The sequence below is a fragment of the Ictidomys tridecemlineatus genome, chromosome 6 (assembly GCF_052094955.1).
Source record: "Ictidomys tridecemlineatus isolate mIctTri1 chromosome 6, mIctTri1.hap1, whole genome shotgun sequence".
Classification (NCBI taxonomy): Eukaryota; Metazoa; Chordata; class Mammalia; order Rodentia; family Sciuridae; genus Ictidomys; species Ictidomys tridecemlineatus.
This window is the reverse complement of record NC_135482.1, coordinates 117,985,784-118,003,300: the sequence shown is the minus strand read 5'-3', so window position 1 is coordinate 118,003,300 and position 17,517 is coordinate 117,985,784. Positions and strand designations below refer to the sequence as shown.

Sequence of the window (17,517 nt, the reverse complement as noted above, 5' to 3'; positions counted from 1 at the left end):
CGACCTTGCTGGGCCCACAACCGCGAGTCAAGGCCTTCAGGGTCCCGGAAGGTGAGGAAGCCCTGGTCCAGGGCACTGGGTCTTGGTTCTACCCCAAAGAGAAAAGGTGGAGGGACTCGCCATATGTGCCACCTGCAAGGGTCCCCTGCCCTGTGGAAGACTTCCTGCCCACTTGTTGAAGGCCCTGCCTCTATAACATAAAACAAAACAAAAGAAACCCACCTCTGCCCTCAACTTCCCCCGCCTTCTAGGAGAAGAGGACAAAGGGAACATGGAGCCTGAGAGGAAGGTCTTGTCCAGACCGCGGGTGGGTGAGTCCTCTGACAACGCTGGGCACACAGGGGCACATTGGAGTCCTTACCGAGAATATCTAGTGTTCTAGACGCTCAGAAGTGTACAGAATATGTTAATAGTAGAGCATTTTATAGATAAAAAAGACATTTGATCATGAATATGGCATTTATTCAACATATTTAGGCATTTGTTTTATCTGAGGAACATTTTATGGTTTTCCTTACATAAATCATTCATGTTTTATAAATTCATTCCCCGTATATTATTATAAAAGGTGTTTCTTATTTTAGTTTGTGAATTTCATTGCTACTCAAGAAGAATAAAATTATTTTATGTATATGGATCACACATCTTTCGATATTATGAATTGCACGTAGATTTTATAACTTTTTGTAGGATGCTAAAAATTTTCTACTGAGTCAATTATGTTTTGTCGTTTTTAAAACTTATTTGCCTTTATTATTGTGTTTTTGGCTAATCCCTACAGCAGAGATGTTGGATAGAAGTAGGGTAGATAGCTTTGCTTTGTTTCTGAGCTTAAGGGGAAATTGTCTATTCCTTCACCACAAAATGTTGTGTTATGTTCTCTTGAGGCACAATATGGTTCAAAAGTTTCCAAGTTTTGTATGCCAAGAGTTTCAAATATGACTTGACATGAGATTTTTGTCATTATATTGCCTTCATGGAGATTATTTCTTGGTTTCTTTTCATAAACATCTTCATATTGTGAAGTACTTTGACAGATTTTCAAATGTTAAATCAACTTTCCATTCCAGGCTAAATTCCCAGCTGTTCTGGTGCATTATTTGTACACATTATTAAGATGGGCTTTCCAAAATTGTATGAAGAATTTTTGCATTCATTTTCATTTGGGTATTGATCTGCATATTTCTTACATTGTTTTATAGACATTTTGATAAACATGATAATTATGATTTCAGATTTGAAAGTTTTTCAGATCTCTATAATTTTCTGGAAATGTTTGCATGGAATTCTGATATATTTTTCTTTAAGTGTGATTTTTACCAATGAAACTATCTCAGCTTCCTAAAAAAATGCCTTTGAAGTACCATTACATATTGCAATGTAATTCCAAACTTTTATGTTCCAGATCATAATCCTGTATCAGATTAATCCCTTGCCATGTTATTTCTGTTACATCTTAATAGACTGTGATATTTATTTCACAAAATAACTCCATTTACTCTCACCTTGGTCATCAAATGCAACTTTGATATTTGTTTGCATTGTGCGTGCGTGTGTGTGTGTGTGTGTGTGTGTGTGTGTGTGTGTGTTTTTCCCACATTTGTTATTGGTGCATTATAGTGATGGGATTTGTTATGTAATTGTGCATGCATACAGTATAATTTGAACATTAGCATTCCCCAGTATTTCTCTTTTCCCTCCTCACCTTCCTTCCCTGCTCCCTTTCTTTTGACTCTATTGATCTTCCTTTGATTCTCACGATATTCCTGCACAACACCCTGCCCCTGCTTTTCTTTTTCTTTTGCTTCAATAGCTTCCACATTTGAAAGAAAACTTGAAGTACTGAGTTTGGCTTATTTCCTTTAACATAATAGTCTCAACCTACCCATTTTCTTGCAAATGACATACTTTTTGTTTTTCTTTATGGCTGAATGAATCTCCATTTTGTGTGTGTGTGTGTGTGTGTGTGTGTGTGTATCACTTTTTTTTTCTTAGTAGGATCATTGTTTTCTTTTTTCTTATTGATTTTATTTTTTTAAATACACGACAGCGGAATGCATTACAATTTTATTACACAGATAAAACACAATTTTTCATATATTTATATATAAAGTATGTTCATGCCAACTCATGTTTTTATACATATACTTTTTTGCATTACAATTCTTGTTACACATATATACCACAATTTTTGGTATTTCTGTATATAAAGTAGGTTGAGACCCAATTTGTGTCTTTATACATGAACTTTGGATAATGATGTCCATCACATTCCACCATTCTTGCTAATTCCCTGCCTCCTCCCTTTCCCTCCCACCTCTTTTCCTTATCTAGAATTCATCTATTCCTCCCATGTTCCCTCTCCCTACCCCCACCATGAGTCAGCCTCCTTATATCAGAGAAAACAATCAACATTTTTTTTTTTGGGTTGGCTAACTTCACTTAGCATTATCTTCTCCAACGCCATCCATTTACCTGCAAATGATTTTTTTTATTGCTGAGTAATATTCCATTGTGTATATATGCAACATTTTTTTTATCCATTCATCTACTGAAGGGCATCTAGGTTGGATCCACATTTTAGCTATTGTGAATTGTGCTGCTATAAACATTGATGTGGATGTGTCCCTGTAGTATGCTGTTTTTAAATCCTTTGGTAAAGTCAAAGGAGAGGGATAGTTGGGTCAAATGGTGGTTCCATTCCCATATTTCCAAGGAATATCCATACTACTTTCCAATTGGCTGCACCAATTTGCAGCAATGTATGAGTGTACTTTCCCCCCCACATCCTTGCCAACATTTACTGTTGTCTTCATAATAGCTGCCATTCTGACTGGAGTGAGATGATATCTTGGAGTGATTTTGATTTGCATTTCTCTGATTGCTAGAGATGGTGAGCCTTTTTCATATATTTGTTGATTGATTGTATATCCTTTTCTGTGAAGTGTCTGTTCAAGTCCTTGGCCTATTTGTTGATTGGGTTATTTATTTATTATTATTTTTGGTGCTTAGCTTTTTTTATTCAATATATACCCTAGAGATTTGTGCTCTATCTGATGTGTGAGGGGTAAAGATTTGCTCCCAGGAAGTTTCTTTTCCTGAGAAGAAACTTTTTAGTTTGATTCCATCCCATTTATTGATTCTTGGTTTTAATTCTTGCACTATAGGAGTCTTATTAAGGAAGTTGGGGCCTAATCTCACATGATGAAGATTAAGGCCTACTTTTTCTTATTTAGACGCAGAGTCTCTGGTTTAATTGCTATGTCCTTGATCCATTTTGAGTTAAGTTTTGTGCATGGGGAGAGATATGGTTTAATTTCATTTTGTTGCATATGGACTTCCAGCTTTCATAGCACCATTTGTTGACGATGCTTTCTTTTTCCAATGCATGTTTTTGGCATCTTTGTCTAATGTAAGATAATTGTAATTTTGTGGGTTAGTCTCTGTGTCCTCTATTCTGTATCTTGGTCTACCAGTCTGTTTTGCTGCCAATACAATGCTGTTTTTGTTACTATTGCTCTGTAGTATAGTTTAAAGTCTAGTATAGTGATCCCACTTAGAGCAGGATGGACAAGAGGGCAGAAAGGAAGTGAGGGTCAAAGATTTTCCCTGGTGTTCTTATTTGCGCAGCTGGAGAAGTAAAACTTAACAATTGTGGAAATGGAGAAAAGGAAAAAGAGATTGAGAAGTTAGGGCCAAATAATTAGGAAGCCATATGGAAAGAAAGGAGCATGAAGTCTATGTTAAAAGTACATCAAGTGAAGTCAGCCAATCCCAAAGGAACAAATACCAAAGGAACAAATGACCAATGTGATTCTACAATATGCATACTGAGAAAAATAAGAAATTATATCCCATCTATGTATGATATAGCAAAGTATATAAGTGCATTCTATTGTCATGTATAACTAATTAAAACAAATTTTTTTTAAAAAAAAGTACATCAAGAGGGTAGAGAGTTTAAGGAAGTCAGAATAGTGCCAAATACTTTTATCTTTCAAATAAGTTAAGAACCAAAATTACCCCTGTGATTTACTGACCAAGAAGACAGTCTCTGGGTGAAGGCAGTTTCAGTGGGGTGGTACAGATCGAAACCAGACTGCTGTGGGAGGAAGATGAAGTGAGGAATATAATATACACATACAAATATATGTGTATGACCTGTCATCCATCATCAAAACATATGCTAATCTCTATTTGCCTATAGGTTTAAATTGAATGATTCAATATATAATGTGAACTAATTTAAATTATACAATTAGAAGATGAATAGGGTTATCATCATTTAATATTTTAGTGAACACTTTTAAATAAAGCTGGATCATGAAAATAATAATATTCAATGTCAAAGAATCATTGTATTATTGTTTTACATTTTAAAATATTTTAGATAAATATTATGTTGTCAACTAAAACATTAAAGAATACAATACTGCTTAAAAGAGGAAGTCTTTCCCCACTGCTTATATTTTCCATGTTATGTATTTTTTATAAATAGAATAATTATTACCAGGTTCCCATTTAACACTCAAGGTGTCTGGAATGTGTCTTGTCATGGATTTTGTCTTATTGTTGTGGTGCTAAGTATTTTTTTAGAATAGGATTTGTATAATGAGGGTTAACATTAATGGAACAGCAGAGCTCTCTCATCATGTGCAATAACTTCTGGCCTTATAAAACGAAAAAGCTTTCACTATTTAAATATATCATCTATGATAGAATGAATGATGTCCTTGTATGATTATGCTCTCAACCATCTTTCAGGTGATTTATTTATTCATTAATTCATTTATCACATAACACTTAGCATCATCTGAGTCTCTTAGGTGCCAGGCACTGTTTAGATGCTAGGAGAGGCATCAAAACAACATATAAAATCTCTTACTTTTGTAGTCTCCAGATTTCTAAATCACAAATAAGATCCCTAACTCTAGATTCTGCAAGGATGCCTTGAATACTCAACTCAAGCTCTGATGCCCCACAACATGCTGCCCCCACCGGTGTCTGGCACCTCACACTGAATTATGATGTCCTTTTCCATATGGATACCATCAAGGAAAGGCAGTGCAAGTCAAATGAAAGTTAAAATCTTACTTAGGGGCTGGGGATGTGGCTTAAGCGGTAGTGCACTCGCCTGGCATGCATGGGGCCTGGGTTCCATCCTCAGCACCATATACAAACAAAGATGTTGTGTCTGCTGAAAACTAAAAATAATTATTAAAAATTCTCTTTTTTTTAAAAAAAAAACTTATTTAGCTGGTGTACATCAGGAAAAACTTGAAGATCAAGTAACTCCTCTCACAAAGCAGGATAGGAGTTTTAGGGTGCAAGAGAAGGAGAGGTGTATTGTACTTGTGAGTCTAGCCCAGCTTGAGGTAATCTTCATCTTTAAATTCTGCCTAACTTCCAGGCAAGTTGATTGGAGATTGTCCTCACTTTCATGCTTCTTGCTTGGGATGGACCTTAAAAAAAATTCTATCCCTTCTGACAACTGTCAGAACACTGCTTTCAAGAGCTTTTTAAATTGTTTTTAATCTTTGCTGTTTTTCAAGGTTGGTTGGGCAGCAAGGAGATAGCTAAACAGTGGAGGAAGGAAAAAGGAAAAGAGGAAGAGAAAACAGCAGATGAGGTTGAAGCAAGCAAAGCAGGGGTCTGTTTTGATTCTCTTACCAGCTCTCTTCACATTGGTGAAGATACAGTTTGGAATATTACTCAACAATAAAAGAGAATAAAGCCATGGCATTTGCAGGTAAATGGATGGAGTTAGAGAAGTTAATGTAAGTGAAGTTAGCCAATCTCAAAAAATCAAGTGCTGAATGAATGTTTTCCCTGATATAAGGAGGCTGATTCATAGTAGGGTATGGAGAAGTAGCATGGGAGGAATAGACGAACTCTAGATAGGGCAGAGGAGTAGGAAAGGAAGGAAGGAGGCATGGGGTTAGAAATGATGGTGGAATGTGATGGACATTATTACCAAAGTACATGTATAAAGACACGAATTGGTGTGAATATACTATGTATACAGCCAGAGATATGAAAAGTTGTGCTGTATATGTGTAATAAGAATTGTAATGCATTCTACTGTCATAAATAAAAAGTTAATTAAAAATGTGATTGTATCAAAACACATGTATGAAACCTTTTTATATATGAAATTTTTATATGTAAATAACAACTTCTTTCTTAAAAATAAGGGTCAAATAATAGTTTGACCTATTGAAAGAATAATAGTTTTAAGGACAGCATTTGATAAGTAGGTGTCCTGTAATTCTAGGACATTTTAGATTTTTCTCATATTGAAGTGTTGAATGTGATATCTACCAAGTGGGGATAAATTTAGAAAATGATCTTAATTTATAAACAAATATTGTGAATTTCATAGGAAATCCCTCTATAAAAATGGTGTAGTGCACAGTAAAATATATTTTCTATGAAAAGGTCAATGACATGCCAACAGTGTACCACTGAAGAGGAATTGTATCCGGGGCACCTTGGATCATTGAAGGATCATTGAATTAGTACCCAGAACAAAAATACAACTAATAGCCTGTTTTTGTCAATAGTGTGTCTGTTTTTGTTTTGCAGTGCTGGGGTTGAACCCCAGGCTTCATTAATGCTAAGTGAGCACTCTCCCACTGAGCACTCTACCACTATCCCCTGGCAGATACCGCTTATCAAGAGAATCAAAGTCAGTAGCAGCCAGGCATGGAATCAAGTAATAATATACACTTCATATCTGAGTGCCTGAGGCCCCCAGTTTTGCTCACTCTTGGCTGGAGGTTAACTCTAGGTCTTAGGGAAAGCCTGCCCTTCCTAGAGGCTGTTCACCCAGTTCTTAGTCTGTGGACTTCCTCCATGTCAAGCCAGGAGTGTCTGTCAGGGCAGCTGAAATCTACTGCATTGGAAGAACTCAGTATCATATACATGACTTTCCTGCCAATGGCACATCCTGCACCCAGTCATGAGGCAACATCACCTGATCCCAAACTGAAGACAAAGCTACAAAACTGACATGTACCATTCAACAACTTAAATGTCAGCAACAAGTTAGAAGCACAGCAAGACTCAGGAACTGTCCCAGACTAGAGGAGACTAAAGAAACAGGACCACTGGACACAATGAATTATGGATTTAAAAACAGCCCCAAGCTAGGTTTTATTTTGGTTATAAAGGGCATTGTTGAAATAATTAGCAAATTATGAATAAGTTTTGTAGATTACATATTAGCAGTTAACACAATTTGATGTTTTTGATTTTGGTCTTTATGCTATAGTTACATAAGGTAATTTTGTTTTTAGGAAATACAAGCATTTTGTCATAAAGAGGTATCATGTATCCAACTCACAAATGGTTGAGAGAAAATTATCTTTGTTATATACTTATATTTATCTAGAAAGACAAGAGGACACGGGTTAAAGCAAAGCTAGTAAAATGTTAACATTTTGGGAATGTTTTCTAAGAATTCTTTGTACTAACATTACAAAACATCTAAGAAGTTTGAAATTATCAAAATAGAATATTTCTAAGAGAAACATAAAATTTTAAAATCAATAAGTAACATTACACTCAATAAAATAAGCCATAGATCTATATAGATACTATTAATTGAATAAAGGGAAAGTTGGATGAGGCATAGGGATATATGTAACAGTCTCAAATTATCTTCATATAAAATGCTAAATAACTACAAAGAGTAAAGGCAACATTACAGAACAGAAACCCCAAAGGCACCACCTTTAGTGATCAATGCTAACATCGTCAGTAATGGGCTTCAAAGAGAAAGTCACAGAAGCATTTCTGCAGTACTCTTGCCAAATAACATGTAATCTGGTTCCAGACATAAAAATACAGAAGAGTATATCTGAGGCACATTATATGAGCATTCTTCCTTATCAGATTCACAATCATGAAGGTCAAGGAAGAGACTGAGGAATGTTTGACCTGAAGGAGTCAACAAAATGCGACAATTGGGTACATTTCATGAATCTGAATGGTATACTGTTGTTATGAAGCACATTATTAGGAAAGTAGCAAAACTGGAAAGAATCTGATGATGGTAGAATATATTATAATAGAATGTATTAGTATTAATGTATCATTTACGAAAGCTGTATTGTGTTTTTGTAGCATATTCTGGATTGTAGGAAATACTAAAGTAATCATGAATGGTGGTGTATGTCAGCAATTTAATTCCAAATGGTTCAGGGTGGAAATGTTTCTTATACTAGAGCCTGGAACTTTTCTTGAATATTAAGAGTATTTACAAAACATCAAAATTGTATAAATGAACAAAGAGAAAATGTGAAAAGCCTTAGCGCATTTTGTTTCTCACTAGGAAAGGGATATAAGTTAATGCATAAACCATTAAAAGTATGTACGTTTGATGACAGTATAATAATTGTAATACTTTAAAGTAGTACTGGCCCACCAAAATGCTGTCTGTCTAAATCTCTAGGTCCATATGTGGTGATACAATTTGTATCATACAAATAATTCATCATTAATATTATATTTGGATACATGGAGGTAATATTGATCCCTTGATTGTTTAGGTGCCTTTTAAATATCTGGCATTTAGACAGTTTGATGACATTAATATCTGAGATACTAGTTCACACTTGTACTTTGAATTTAGTGATACATGCAAAGAAATTTCAAATATTGTATGAATTCCCTCACATATCTATGTGACAAACATATTTTCCTTCAATAAATTTTGCACATCACACATTTAGTGGGAAACAATTAAAATGCAAATGGTCTGACAGATATGATGCTATCATTAATATCAAATATTTTCCCTTTAAAACTTCTGTGTATTCTTGTGATGCTTCCCAAAGTAGATCTTTTCTTGGCTTATCAGTAGATCTTAAGGCAGAAGTTCTAGTGGGTCAAGAACAAATTCTGTAGCAATTAGAAAGAAAAATAATTATATTCTTCATCTCAAACACTTCATAGTTAACTAAACAAAAACTTAATAACTTTTCCATGTTAATATAGTGAAAACCATGTGTGCATGACTACAAGGTAACTCTGAAATATAATTTGCCCAGAGTTGCACACTGAATTATCAATGTGGCTGAGGATCAGAACTTCAGGTTTTCCACCCTGCATTCAGGAATTCAACAGCCTTATGTTAAAGTATTTGGCAAGCTCTGAGTGACAAGATGAAGATGATGAAAGCCATCATCATCTTCATCTTGTCACCAATCAGACCCTCACCAATCAGGCCCCCAAGTTTAAAAACACAAGGACAGGATACTTCCTTAGAGTGGTGGGTGCTATGAGAAGTATAAAACAAGGGTATACTATTGGAACACAGAAGTGACTTCTGTCCCCATTTTAGGTCAATAGTATAGGTTTTGGGTTGAGGTGACACCTTAAGGATAAAAAGGAAGTATGACAGAGAGAGAGAAGAGGTGCCTGCAAAGAGTGAGAGGTGAGGAATACAAGTATCACAGCATGACTTGAAGCTAGAGCAGAGGGGCAGAGTAGGGTGTGTGCAAGAGATAAGCTGAAGGACCTGATGAGCATTCAATTGGTTTGGATATCTGAATTCCTTTCTAGGGAAGCTGGAACTTTTCTTGAGAGCAAAACAAATGACAAAGTCAATGTCAGGGCATTTGAAATGCTTGACCAAAGTGTTCCTAGATGAGTCTGGGTTTTGGCCACAACCAGATAGAAGTGTGTGATGTCTTTGTTTTCATAGTGGTGGCAGAAGTGAAAAAGAAAGTCAATCCAGAAAAAGGTATGTACAGAGAGTCTGAGCCTTACAGGCCATGAATGTGAGTAAATGATAAATGAGTTTATTCTTTATTGGTATTTTTCTTCCAAAATTTTCATTTGATGTTTGTTTTTAAGAAAAACAATTGAATTCACATAGAAATTTATTCACCAATCCAAGGAAAGCCATGCCATCTGCTGTGTATTTTGTTTTTCAGAAATCCACTAATAAATCCAAATTCAACCATAGTTTGGCAACATACCTGCATTAGCTTTTCTAGATAAGGCCTCTGGCCAACTTCTCATTCATCTGAAATAAGGCAATTATTATTTACATTGCTTAGTTTAAACAGAGATTATCATGAATGTGATACATTACTTAGAAAATGTAGCTTTTTCAAAAGAACTTTAAGGGACTAGAACTAAGTTGTAGATGGCTTAAAATAATCACACAAACAAAATAAAAGTCCACTTATTTTAAGTTTATATAGAGAATATGTATGTACAATGCTGTTAAACTTCCGAGTCCACACTGGTCTATTAAATGTAAGTCATTTCAGATGGTGCTGCTTTAGCTAACTAAAGGGCAACAATTCGACTCCTATTTTTAGATGGCAATAGAGTGTGATTCTTAGCAAATCTCTGCTCTTTAGAAACTTCTTATCAAATTTTTCACTTCAATGTCATTTTTCTTAAAATAAATTTTCCATTATATACTTTCAGAAAATTAAACTTTTAACATCTTCTCAATGCTATCAAATTTTCAGCCCATTAAATTAAATACATATGTGAAGAAAGAAGTATTATCATAGCCTCATGTGAAAATCTGGTCAAAGTTTCAAAATATTGTTATGTGGAATATGACTAAACATCTTTTATTAACATGGTACACAAAGATTCCAGAAAATTCTATTGAGAGACAGAATAATGCCACGTGCTATATGGCACATGCCTGTAATTCCCAGTGACCCAGGAGGCTGAAGCAGGAGGATGGCAAGTTTGAGGCCAGCCACAAAACAAAAATTATAAAGGAGTAGGGATGTTGCTGGGGGTGGGGTAGAGCATCCCTGAGTTCAATCACTATAAACACACACACACACACACACACACACACACACACACACACTCACACACACACACGCACAAGCAGTATAAATATTACTTAGAGCCAGTTTAAACTTATGTTTCTTTGATTTGTGACTTTCCAGATTTGTAAACAATATGTAGCTGTTTAACTGTAACTGATTTCTTCCCTGGATTTGGGACCAAAGTTTTTGAAACATTTTGCTAATTACACTTATGTGTTTACAAACATGTGGAAAAGCTTCAAACTGTACCCCATCTAGACTGTTCTTCATAAAAACATTCTATTCTCTTACTGATTCCTCAAACAAGGTTCAAAAAGTAAGAGAATACTGAACATACTAAGTACTTTGAAGTGGTAAAAATACTGTGATGTCCAAAGCCTTATATAGTTTAAATGTGAAGGTAAGTAATTGGACTGACATGGTTCTCAGGCTTGTCTTCTCATTTTCAAAATGAAATGACTTGAATAGTAACTTTGGGTGAATTATAGTCATAGATATTAGTGGAATGTATAATGACATAGTAAACCATGCAGATAAAATAATTTGATCAACCTTCTTCCTCAGTATCTTTCCTTTTCCTCTCCTCCCTTCCCCATTGAAGGCATTCTGCAGGGATGACAGAGACCTGACTTTGCATCTTGATAGAACAGTGCTTTTTTACTCCTGTTAAAGTCTGCCGGCATTGGCAAACTAATGCTCTGCAAGGATATCTAGAGGAAGTACTAGAGTAACTTTCAAGTATTCTTCAACCTATTTATAAGCACTAAAAAATCAACATGTCTTTCTCCCAGAAAAATTAATGGAAAATATTCCCCTCCCCCAAAAATATTCCTTTGCATTGTGTCTCCATTTAAACATTCATTCATCAATGTCTTATTAAATGATACACTGCCTGATATTTTCTGGTATGAACGAATGAGACATCTTGTATTTATATCATCTTTAACAATTTACAGAAATATTTCACAATTTTTTTTGGTGCATAATGTTCCAATTTCATGGTTGAGAGAGACTTCAATCCTGGGCCTTTCAGGTTTTTTTTTTTTTTCAGAAAAATATTCATGTAAGCCAACAAGCTGATGGACAAAAAAATATCAGCTATCTAGGATCTTAAAATTACGTACTAAAAGTTAAGTAATTTGTTCCCCATTTCAGTACCTTTTACTACATGGATTTTTATAAATCTTAGATTTGCTCTTCTCTTGATTTCACTAGAATGCAAAGGCAAAAGAAAACATCAAATTGAGGCTTGATTTAACATAGACCTTCATGCACTATTTTTCTGTGAGTTAAGAAGATCATGAAAACTCCTTCAGAGCTCTAAACCAAGGTTTATTCATTTCAAATATTCAATTTAATCAAAAAATCTACTTTAAGTTAAAGGACAGTTAAAAATATCATTTAACTTGAATAAAGTTAACAAGTGTCTTTTAAAAATATGACCTCCAGATACTTTACAAAAATTGAAAATCTGTTTGTAATTCATTATAGTTATAGATTATCATGACCTTCAGTTAATATTCATAAGTCAACTAAACAACTCAGTATTTCAACAAAGTCAAAACAAGACAAATCAGAAATCTGAAACCCAAAAGATAAACAAAGCATAACTCACCTCAGCCAGATAGTCCTCAAGGGTTTGACATGAAGGCTGTGGGTTGGAAGTAGCACCTGCTATGTTTCCTCCCAGGTTAAAACTTCTGTTGTGTACCCAGTTGTCCCTTTTAAGTCTGACACAAGGACACCCTGGGACTGGCCTCCCACAGTGAACACAGGGTATACAACCTCTCCGTGTTCTCACTGGGAATCTGGTACTAAACTCTGGAAGCCTCCTACTGATTCTGTGAGGATTTCAAAAGGCAAATTCTTGGTATTTCTTTTTTTTTTCCCCTCTAAAACCACTTGCATTAAAAAAATGCCATAGGAATAAATAGAATTTCTCAGTGAAAAGAATCTTAACATTGAAAATCCATCAAAATAAAGTAGGACATATAATTATAGGTTTTAAAGAGTTCTGAAGATATATCCATATTTCTTGGGGCCTCCTAACAAGAAATTCAAACAATACATGTGGAGAGTAATGGCAGGCAGAGATGTGTGACTTAAAGGGTAACACTTCTGCCTTCTTGAAAGGCTCTCCTTCAGGGTTTCTTGAGGACACCATTAGAAATACTGGTATTTAAACAGTAACCATGTGAGATGATGGATACCTTAGTTTATTTGACTACAAAGACATTTCACTCTGCTAAATTGTATTAAAGCATCATGTACTCCTTAAACATATACAACTCGAAAATAAGAGTGAAGCTAAACTAGAAATACTTGTATTATTAGACCAACTGAAGAATTTAAAAACCATCCCTTAAAGAGATTTTCAAGCATTTGCTCTCACCATCTACATATTCTAACTATCACCTGGAGAAATCAAGCATTGAGCACTGAGAAATATTTCACAGCAACAACCACAGGGGCAAAACAAGATAGCTGAGTTGATGATTAAGAATTCAAGGCAATCAGCTCATAATTTTGTTACTGAGATATCAGAGGTGGGACCTGTCAATTCTCATGTTAATTGCCCCCCAACACTGACCATGGAATTATTTTTAACCACATTGCAAAGTAAACTTCCTTTGAGCCCTGTGGTATTCTCTCCCTGTATCAAAAGTAGACTTTATGTAGAGAGGAAACACTGCAAAGGTCATTTTGTCTCTAGGTAACATCTGGGGTAAAATCAAGTGTCACAATAAAAAATGGTTAATTTACCGAGTATCAGAATGTGCTAAGACAGTAGAACTAGCAATCCAGTATACTTAGGGTTTAAGTTGAACACTTTCAATCAATAATTAAATTTTTTACTATTCTATGTAAAGAAAGGCCTGTAAGTAACTTGGTCACAATGTAACTGTCGGAATTATAAAGCTTCAAAAGTGCTGAGGTGAAAGTCTGGTAGAAATAGAAAATAGGAGAGAAAGCCATACAGACACAAAAAAGTGTGAGGGATATAAACTTCCTTGACCAATATTTCAAAAGTAAGTTCATTTAATAAAATTGCTTCTGAAAATTGTATTGTCTGATTAGATTTTGCATCCTACTAATCTCATTTTCCTTTCTCACTAAAGTTATGCATTGGAGACAAATTAAGGAGATTAAGCTATTTTCTGTTGGTGTACATGTGGACATACTTCTGGATTTTGTGTTCTTCTACACAGAGTTCATTATATTCTTACCTTGGTGTTTTATCAGAAATTTCATTTTTAATTTCAGACACTTGAGATTCTAGCGTTTCAATTCTGAATTGCATCAACTTCATTAATGAAACCTTATTATTTTCATTTGAAGCTCTATCAAATGTCTAAAGAAAATTGAAAGAACATATTTAAGAAATATTTTTATAGTAGATGAACACAATATCTTTATTGTAATTTTATATGGTGCTGAGGATTGAACCCTGTGCCTCACATGTGCTAGGTACTCCAGGTGTAAATGACATGTTTTTAAAAATAATTATTATCAAAATAATTATTTGTATATTTTGTTACTTTAATTTAGAATCAATAACTCAGAGAGCAATTTTAAACATATGGACAAAAGATGGTGGAGTTTTATCATCAATGTCAATTGCTTTTTTTTTCTATTCTTTGGGTTTGGAACCCAGGGCCTTGCAAAGGCTACACAAATTGCCACTGAAGTAGAACCTCAGCCACGAATTATTCTCATGTTAGCATCAGTAATGTGAAAAATAAAAAAGTATAAATCATTTAATAATTGAAAAAAATCAGGAGAATGGTACACTCTGACTTCACATTTTTTTTGTTTCCTGCTAATTTTCTTATTAATACAACTACCCTTAAATATTCAATGGTTCTCTGATAAAGTCATTTTTTCTGAAAGATGAAGTCAGTTTTTACAATGATGGGAAAATTAGATATTTAAAAATGCCATCTTACTCTGAAAAATGTATAAAAGAAGTTTTCTCAAGGAATGTAGATGACCCACATAAAATGGAAATTTCCAAAATAAAATTTTCAGTGAAATTAATTAAAACACATTACAGATAAATAAAATAACCTCTGAAAATGGAGATGCTTGTTTTTGGTTTTCCTCTAAAATTTCTCTTGTTCTTTGTTCCATCTCCCATCTATGAGGCTCTCCTTGACTATTTTTTATTTTATTGTCCTGCACATAAATTTTGAGGTTCGCTACATCTTCTTCCAACTTCTTTTGATTCTTTTGTATTTTTTCACATTTATATTGTAGGCTTTCCAAAGAAACTTCAAATTTTTCATCCAAATGTGAATATTTTGAAGCTGTATCTTCTAGTTTTTTATTGATATTATCGACCTGCATGAATAAAACCATAGTGTTTCATAATAAAAGAAGCATCTTGAGAATATTTGAGCACAAATTTGTCCAACAAATCCCAGTAAGTTTGCCTTTTCAAAGATCTACACTCTCTGTTTTGGATAGAGGTACCAGACATGATGGAAACATTTGTATGCCTTTATAATCTGTTTGAATTAAAAAAAAAACACTGAGTTTTCCCATTATTTAAAAATTAACCTGAAATTTGAGAAAAGCATAATAGCCTTTCTGTGCAAGTTTTCTAGAAATTCATTTAATAATTACACATAGATTCTGTATCCAATCATAGAAATGATTTAATCTGCATGGTACACCATGGCAATGGAGGTAGCACTAAAAAAATCCTAGTCAACAGAAAAAAAAATCAACACATGTGAGGATTGATGTATAATTCTCAGCATTTTGAGGGTAGTTGAGTAGTTTTTTTTTTTAATAAACCACTGATTGAACCCAGGAGTGCTTAACCACTAAGCTATGTCTTCACTTTTTTTTGAGACAGGGACTTGCTAAGTTGCTTAGGGCCTTACTAAGTTTCTGAGACTGGTCTTAAACTTGTGATCTTCCTGCCTTATTCTTCCAAGTCACTGTTTTGCAAGTGAGAAAACATGCATGATATTACAAAAAATATAAAAATAAAACTCAGAATTTATAAAAAATGCACTATAAAGTGTAATAAAATTAATTATAATAAAAATACAAATAACACTGTCCACTGACGTTTTTATCCTTAAACATTTAACATAATTGAAACAGGTGCAGATCAATGGTTGACAAATACAATCAATACATACTTTACAATTGATTTGATCTAGTTTCTTCTTCAAAACCTGTGCCTTATATTCTACTTCAAGGTGTTTACTTGATGAATGTTCTAGTGAAGCCTCTGACATAGGTTGCTCTGTCAGGTTACCAGCCAGTTCTTGTGGAAGTTGTCTCACAACTACCTAAGGAGATATGTCTGTTAAAGATTTTGTAAATAACTTCACTTTTTGTTAATAATGTTTAAAGCTGAAATATTATCATTAATTCATCTTCTTTTCCTCATGTGTTAATTCTGTTTATTTCTGAATTCTAACAAGGACATGGAAAGTGCTTTCTTCCTGCCTAGTTACTATCATATCCCTTAGACAATAGATTCAGCCTGTATCCACTTCACATTTGATGAAATGCATTACAACCTGCCGAATTCTCAAACAGAAATGGTTATGCACGTCTGCTAGGAGTAGTGAAAACTGTACAGAAAATCATCCCTTTTTAAACAGAGGCTCAACTAAAAAACTGAGCTCTAACCATATTCAATCCTCTGTGTGAATTCAATAGATTCCCACCTCCTAAAATAGTGGGGTCCCACTCAACCTGACCTTTACCTTCTTCACTCCTTCAACTCCTTCAACTCTCTCCCCTCCTCACCCCATTCTTACTGTACAAAAATCTACTTGTTTAAATGGGAATTTAAATTAGTTTGTTGAAAATGGGAATTCAATGCCAAATTAATGAATCAGGGAGCTGCAATTATCTTTGTACTAGAATAGTTCCTATCTGTTACATGATAGCAATTGAACCTTGAAATGAAAAGTATTAGCAAGTTATCTGTGAAGATAGGCAATAAATTTCAGAGTCAGCAGGAAAATTAAATCCACATCAGTTTAGCTGCAATGCATTGCATTTGTCCCAAATTATATTAATGATAGTAGATTCTTTTATAGTGTTGGAAGGAGATGAGAACAAAAAAATGAGCCAGTTATTTTCAGAATTAAGTCAAACTTATGTGAATAAAATCAAATTACCAGTTAGAAATGTATAAAATGCAGTGAAGGAAGTCTATTAAAAACTACATCATCTACATTTCACTTCAGCTTGGAAACTTGGAATGGATTATTAAAGTAACCCAGTTAATTTAATCTAGATATGAGTATTTCCATTTATCTGTTTCATCATGGTCTTAGAAAGTATGGCAATATGAAGACTTTCAAGTTAGTATTGAGGGCTGGAGTGTAGGCCTGGTGTTAGAATATGGGTATAGATTGCACAAGACCATGGATTCCATCCCCAACAGCAAAAACAGATATTGTTTCAGCGATGGTTATTCTGTATTATTAATATCAGCATATCTCTACTAAAAATCTATGACTTATCCTCTTGAAATTTTATCTCTATGTAAAGAAATAATTCCTGGTAAATACACAATGTCTTTACTCAAAATAAAGCATCTGCAGTTCTAAAGCTTTAAATGTTTTTTCCATTTTTAAATGTTAAAATCAGTTTCACATAAGGTGAAACTTTTTGCTTTTAATTGGCCCACATTTTACTATTCATCAGATAGGGTGTGTTACTTTAAAACATG

General features: G+C 34.2%; 1 protein-coding gene across 3 annotated transcripts in view; it reads right to left on the bottom strand.

The window, feature by feature from the left end:
• Window positions 1–7,123: 7,123 nt before the first annotated feature.
• The window catches only part of LOC144364741 (ankyrin repeat domain-containing protein 26-like), a 34,343-nt gene continuing 23,949 nt past the window's right edge, over window positions 7,124–17,517 (bottom strand). Inside the window, exons 9-14 of one of the 3 annotated variants that reach the window (XM_078015582.1) lie at window positions 15,965–16,117; window positions 14,880–15,152; window positions 14,039–14,163; window positions 12,427–12,652; window positions 9,987–10,033; window positions 7,124–8,904 (exon numbers count right to left, since the gene is read on the bottom strand). In XM_078015582.1, coding sequence (XP_077871708.1) covers window positions 10,001–10,033; window positions 12,427–12,652; window positions 14,039–14,163; window positions 14,880–15,152; window positions 15,965–16,117 — 810 coding nt within the window. In that variant the 3' untranslated portion in view covers window positions 7,124–8,904; window positions 9,987–10,000. Of the gene's footprint in view, window positions 8,905–9,986; window positions 10,034–11,940; window positions 12,653–14,038; window positions 14,164–14,879; window positions 15,153–15,964; window positions 16,118–17,517 lie in introns of those variants that run through there. The other 2 variants (XM_078015581.1, XM_078015583.1) reach the window with 2 other exon arrangements.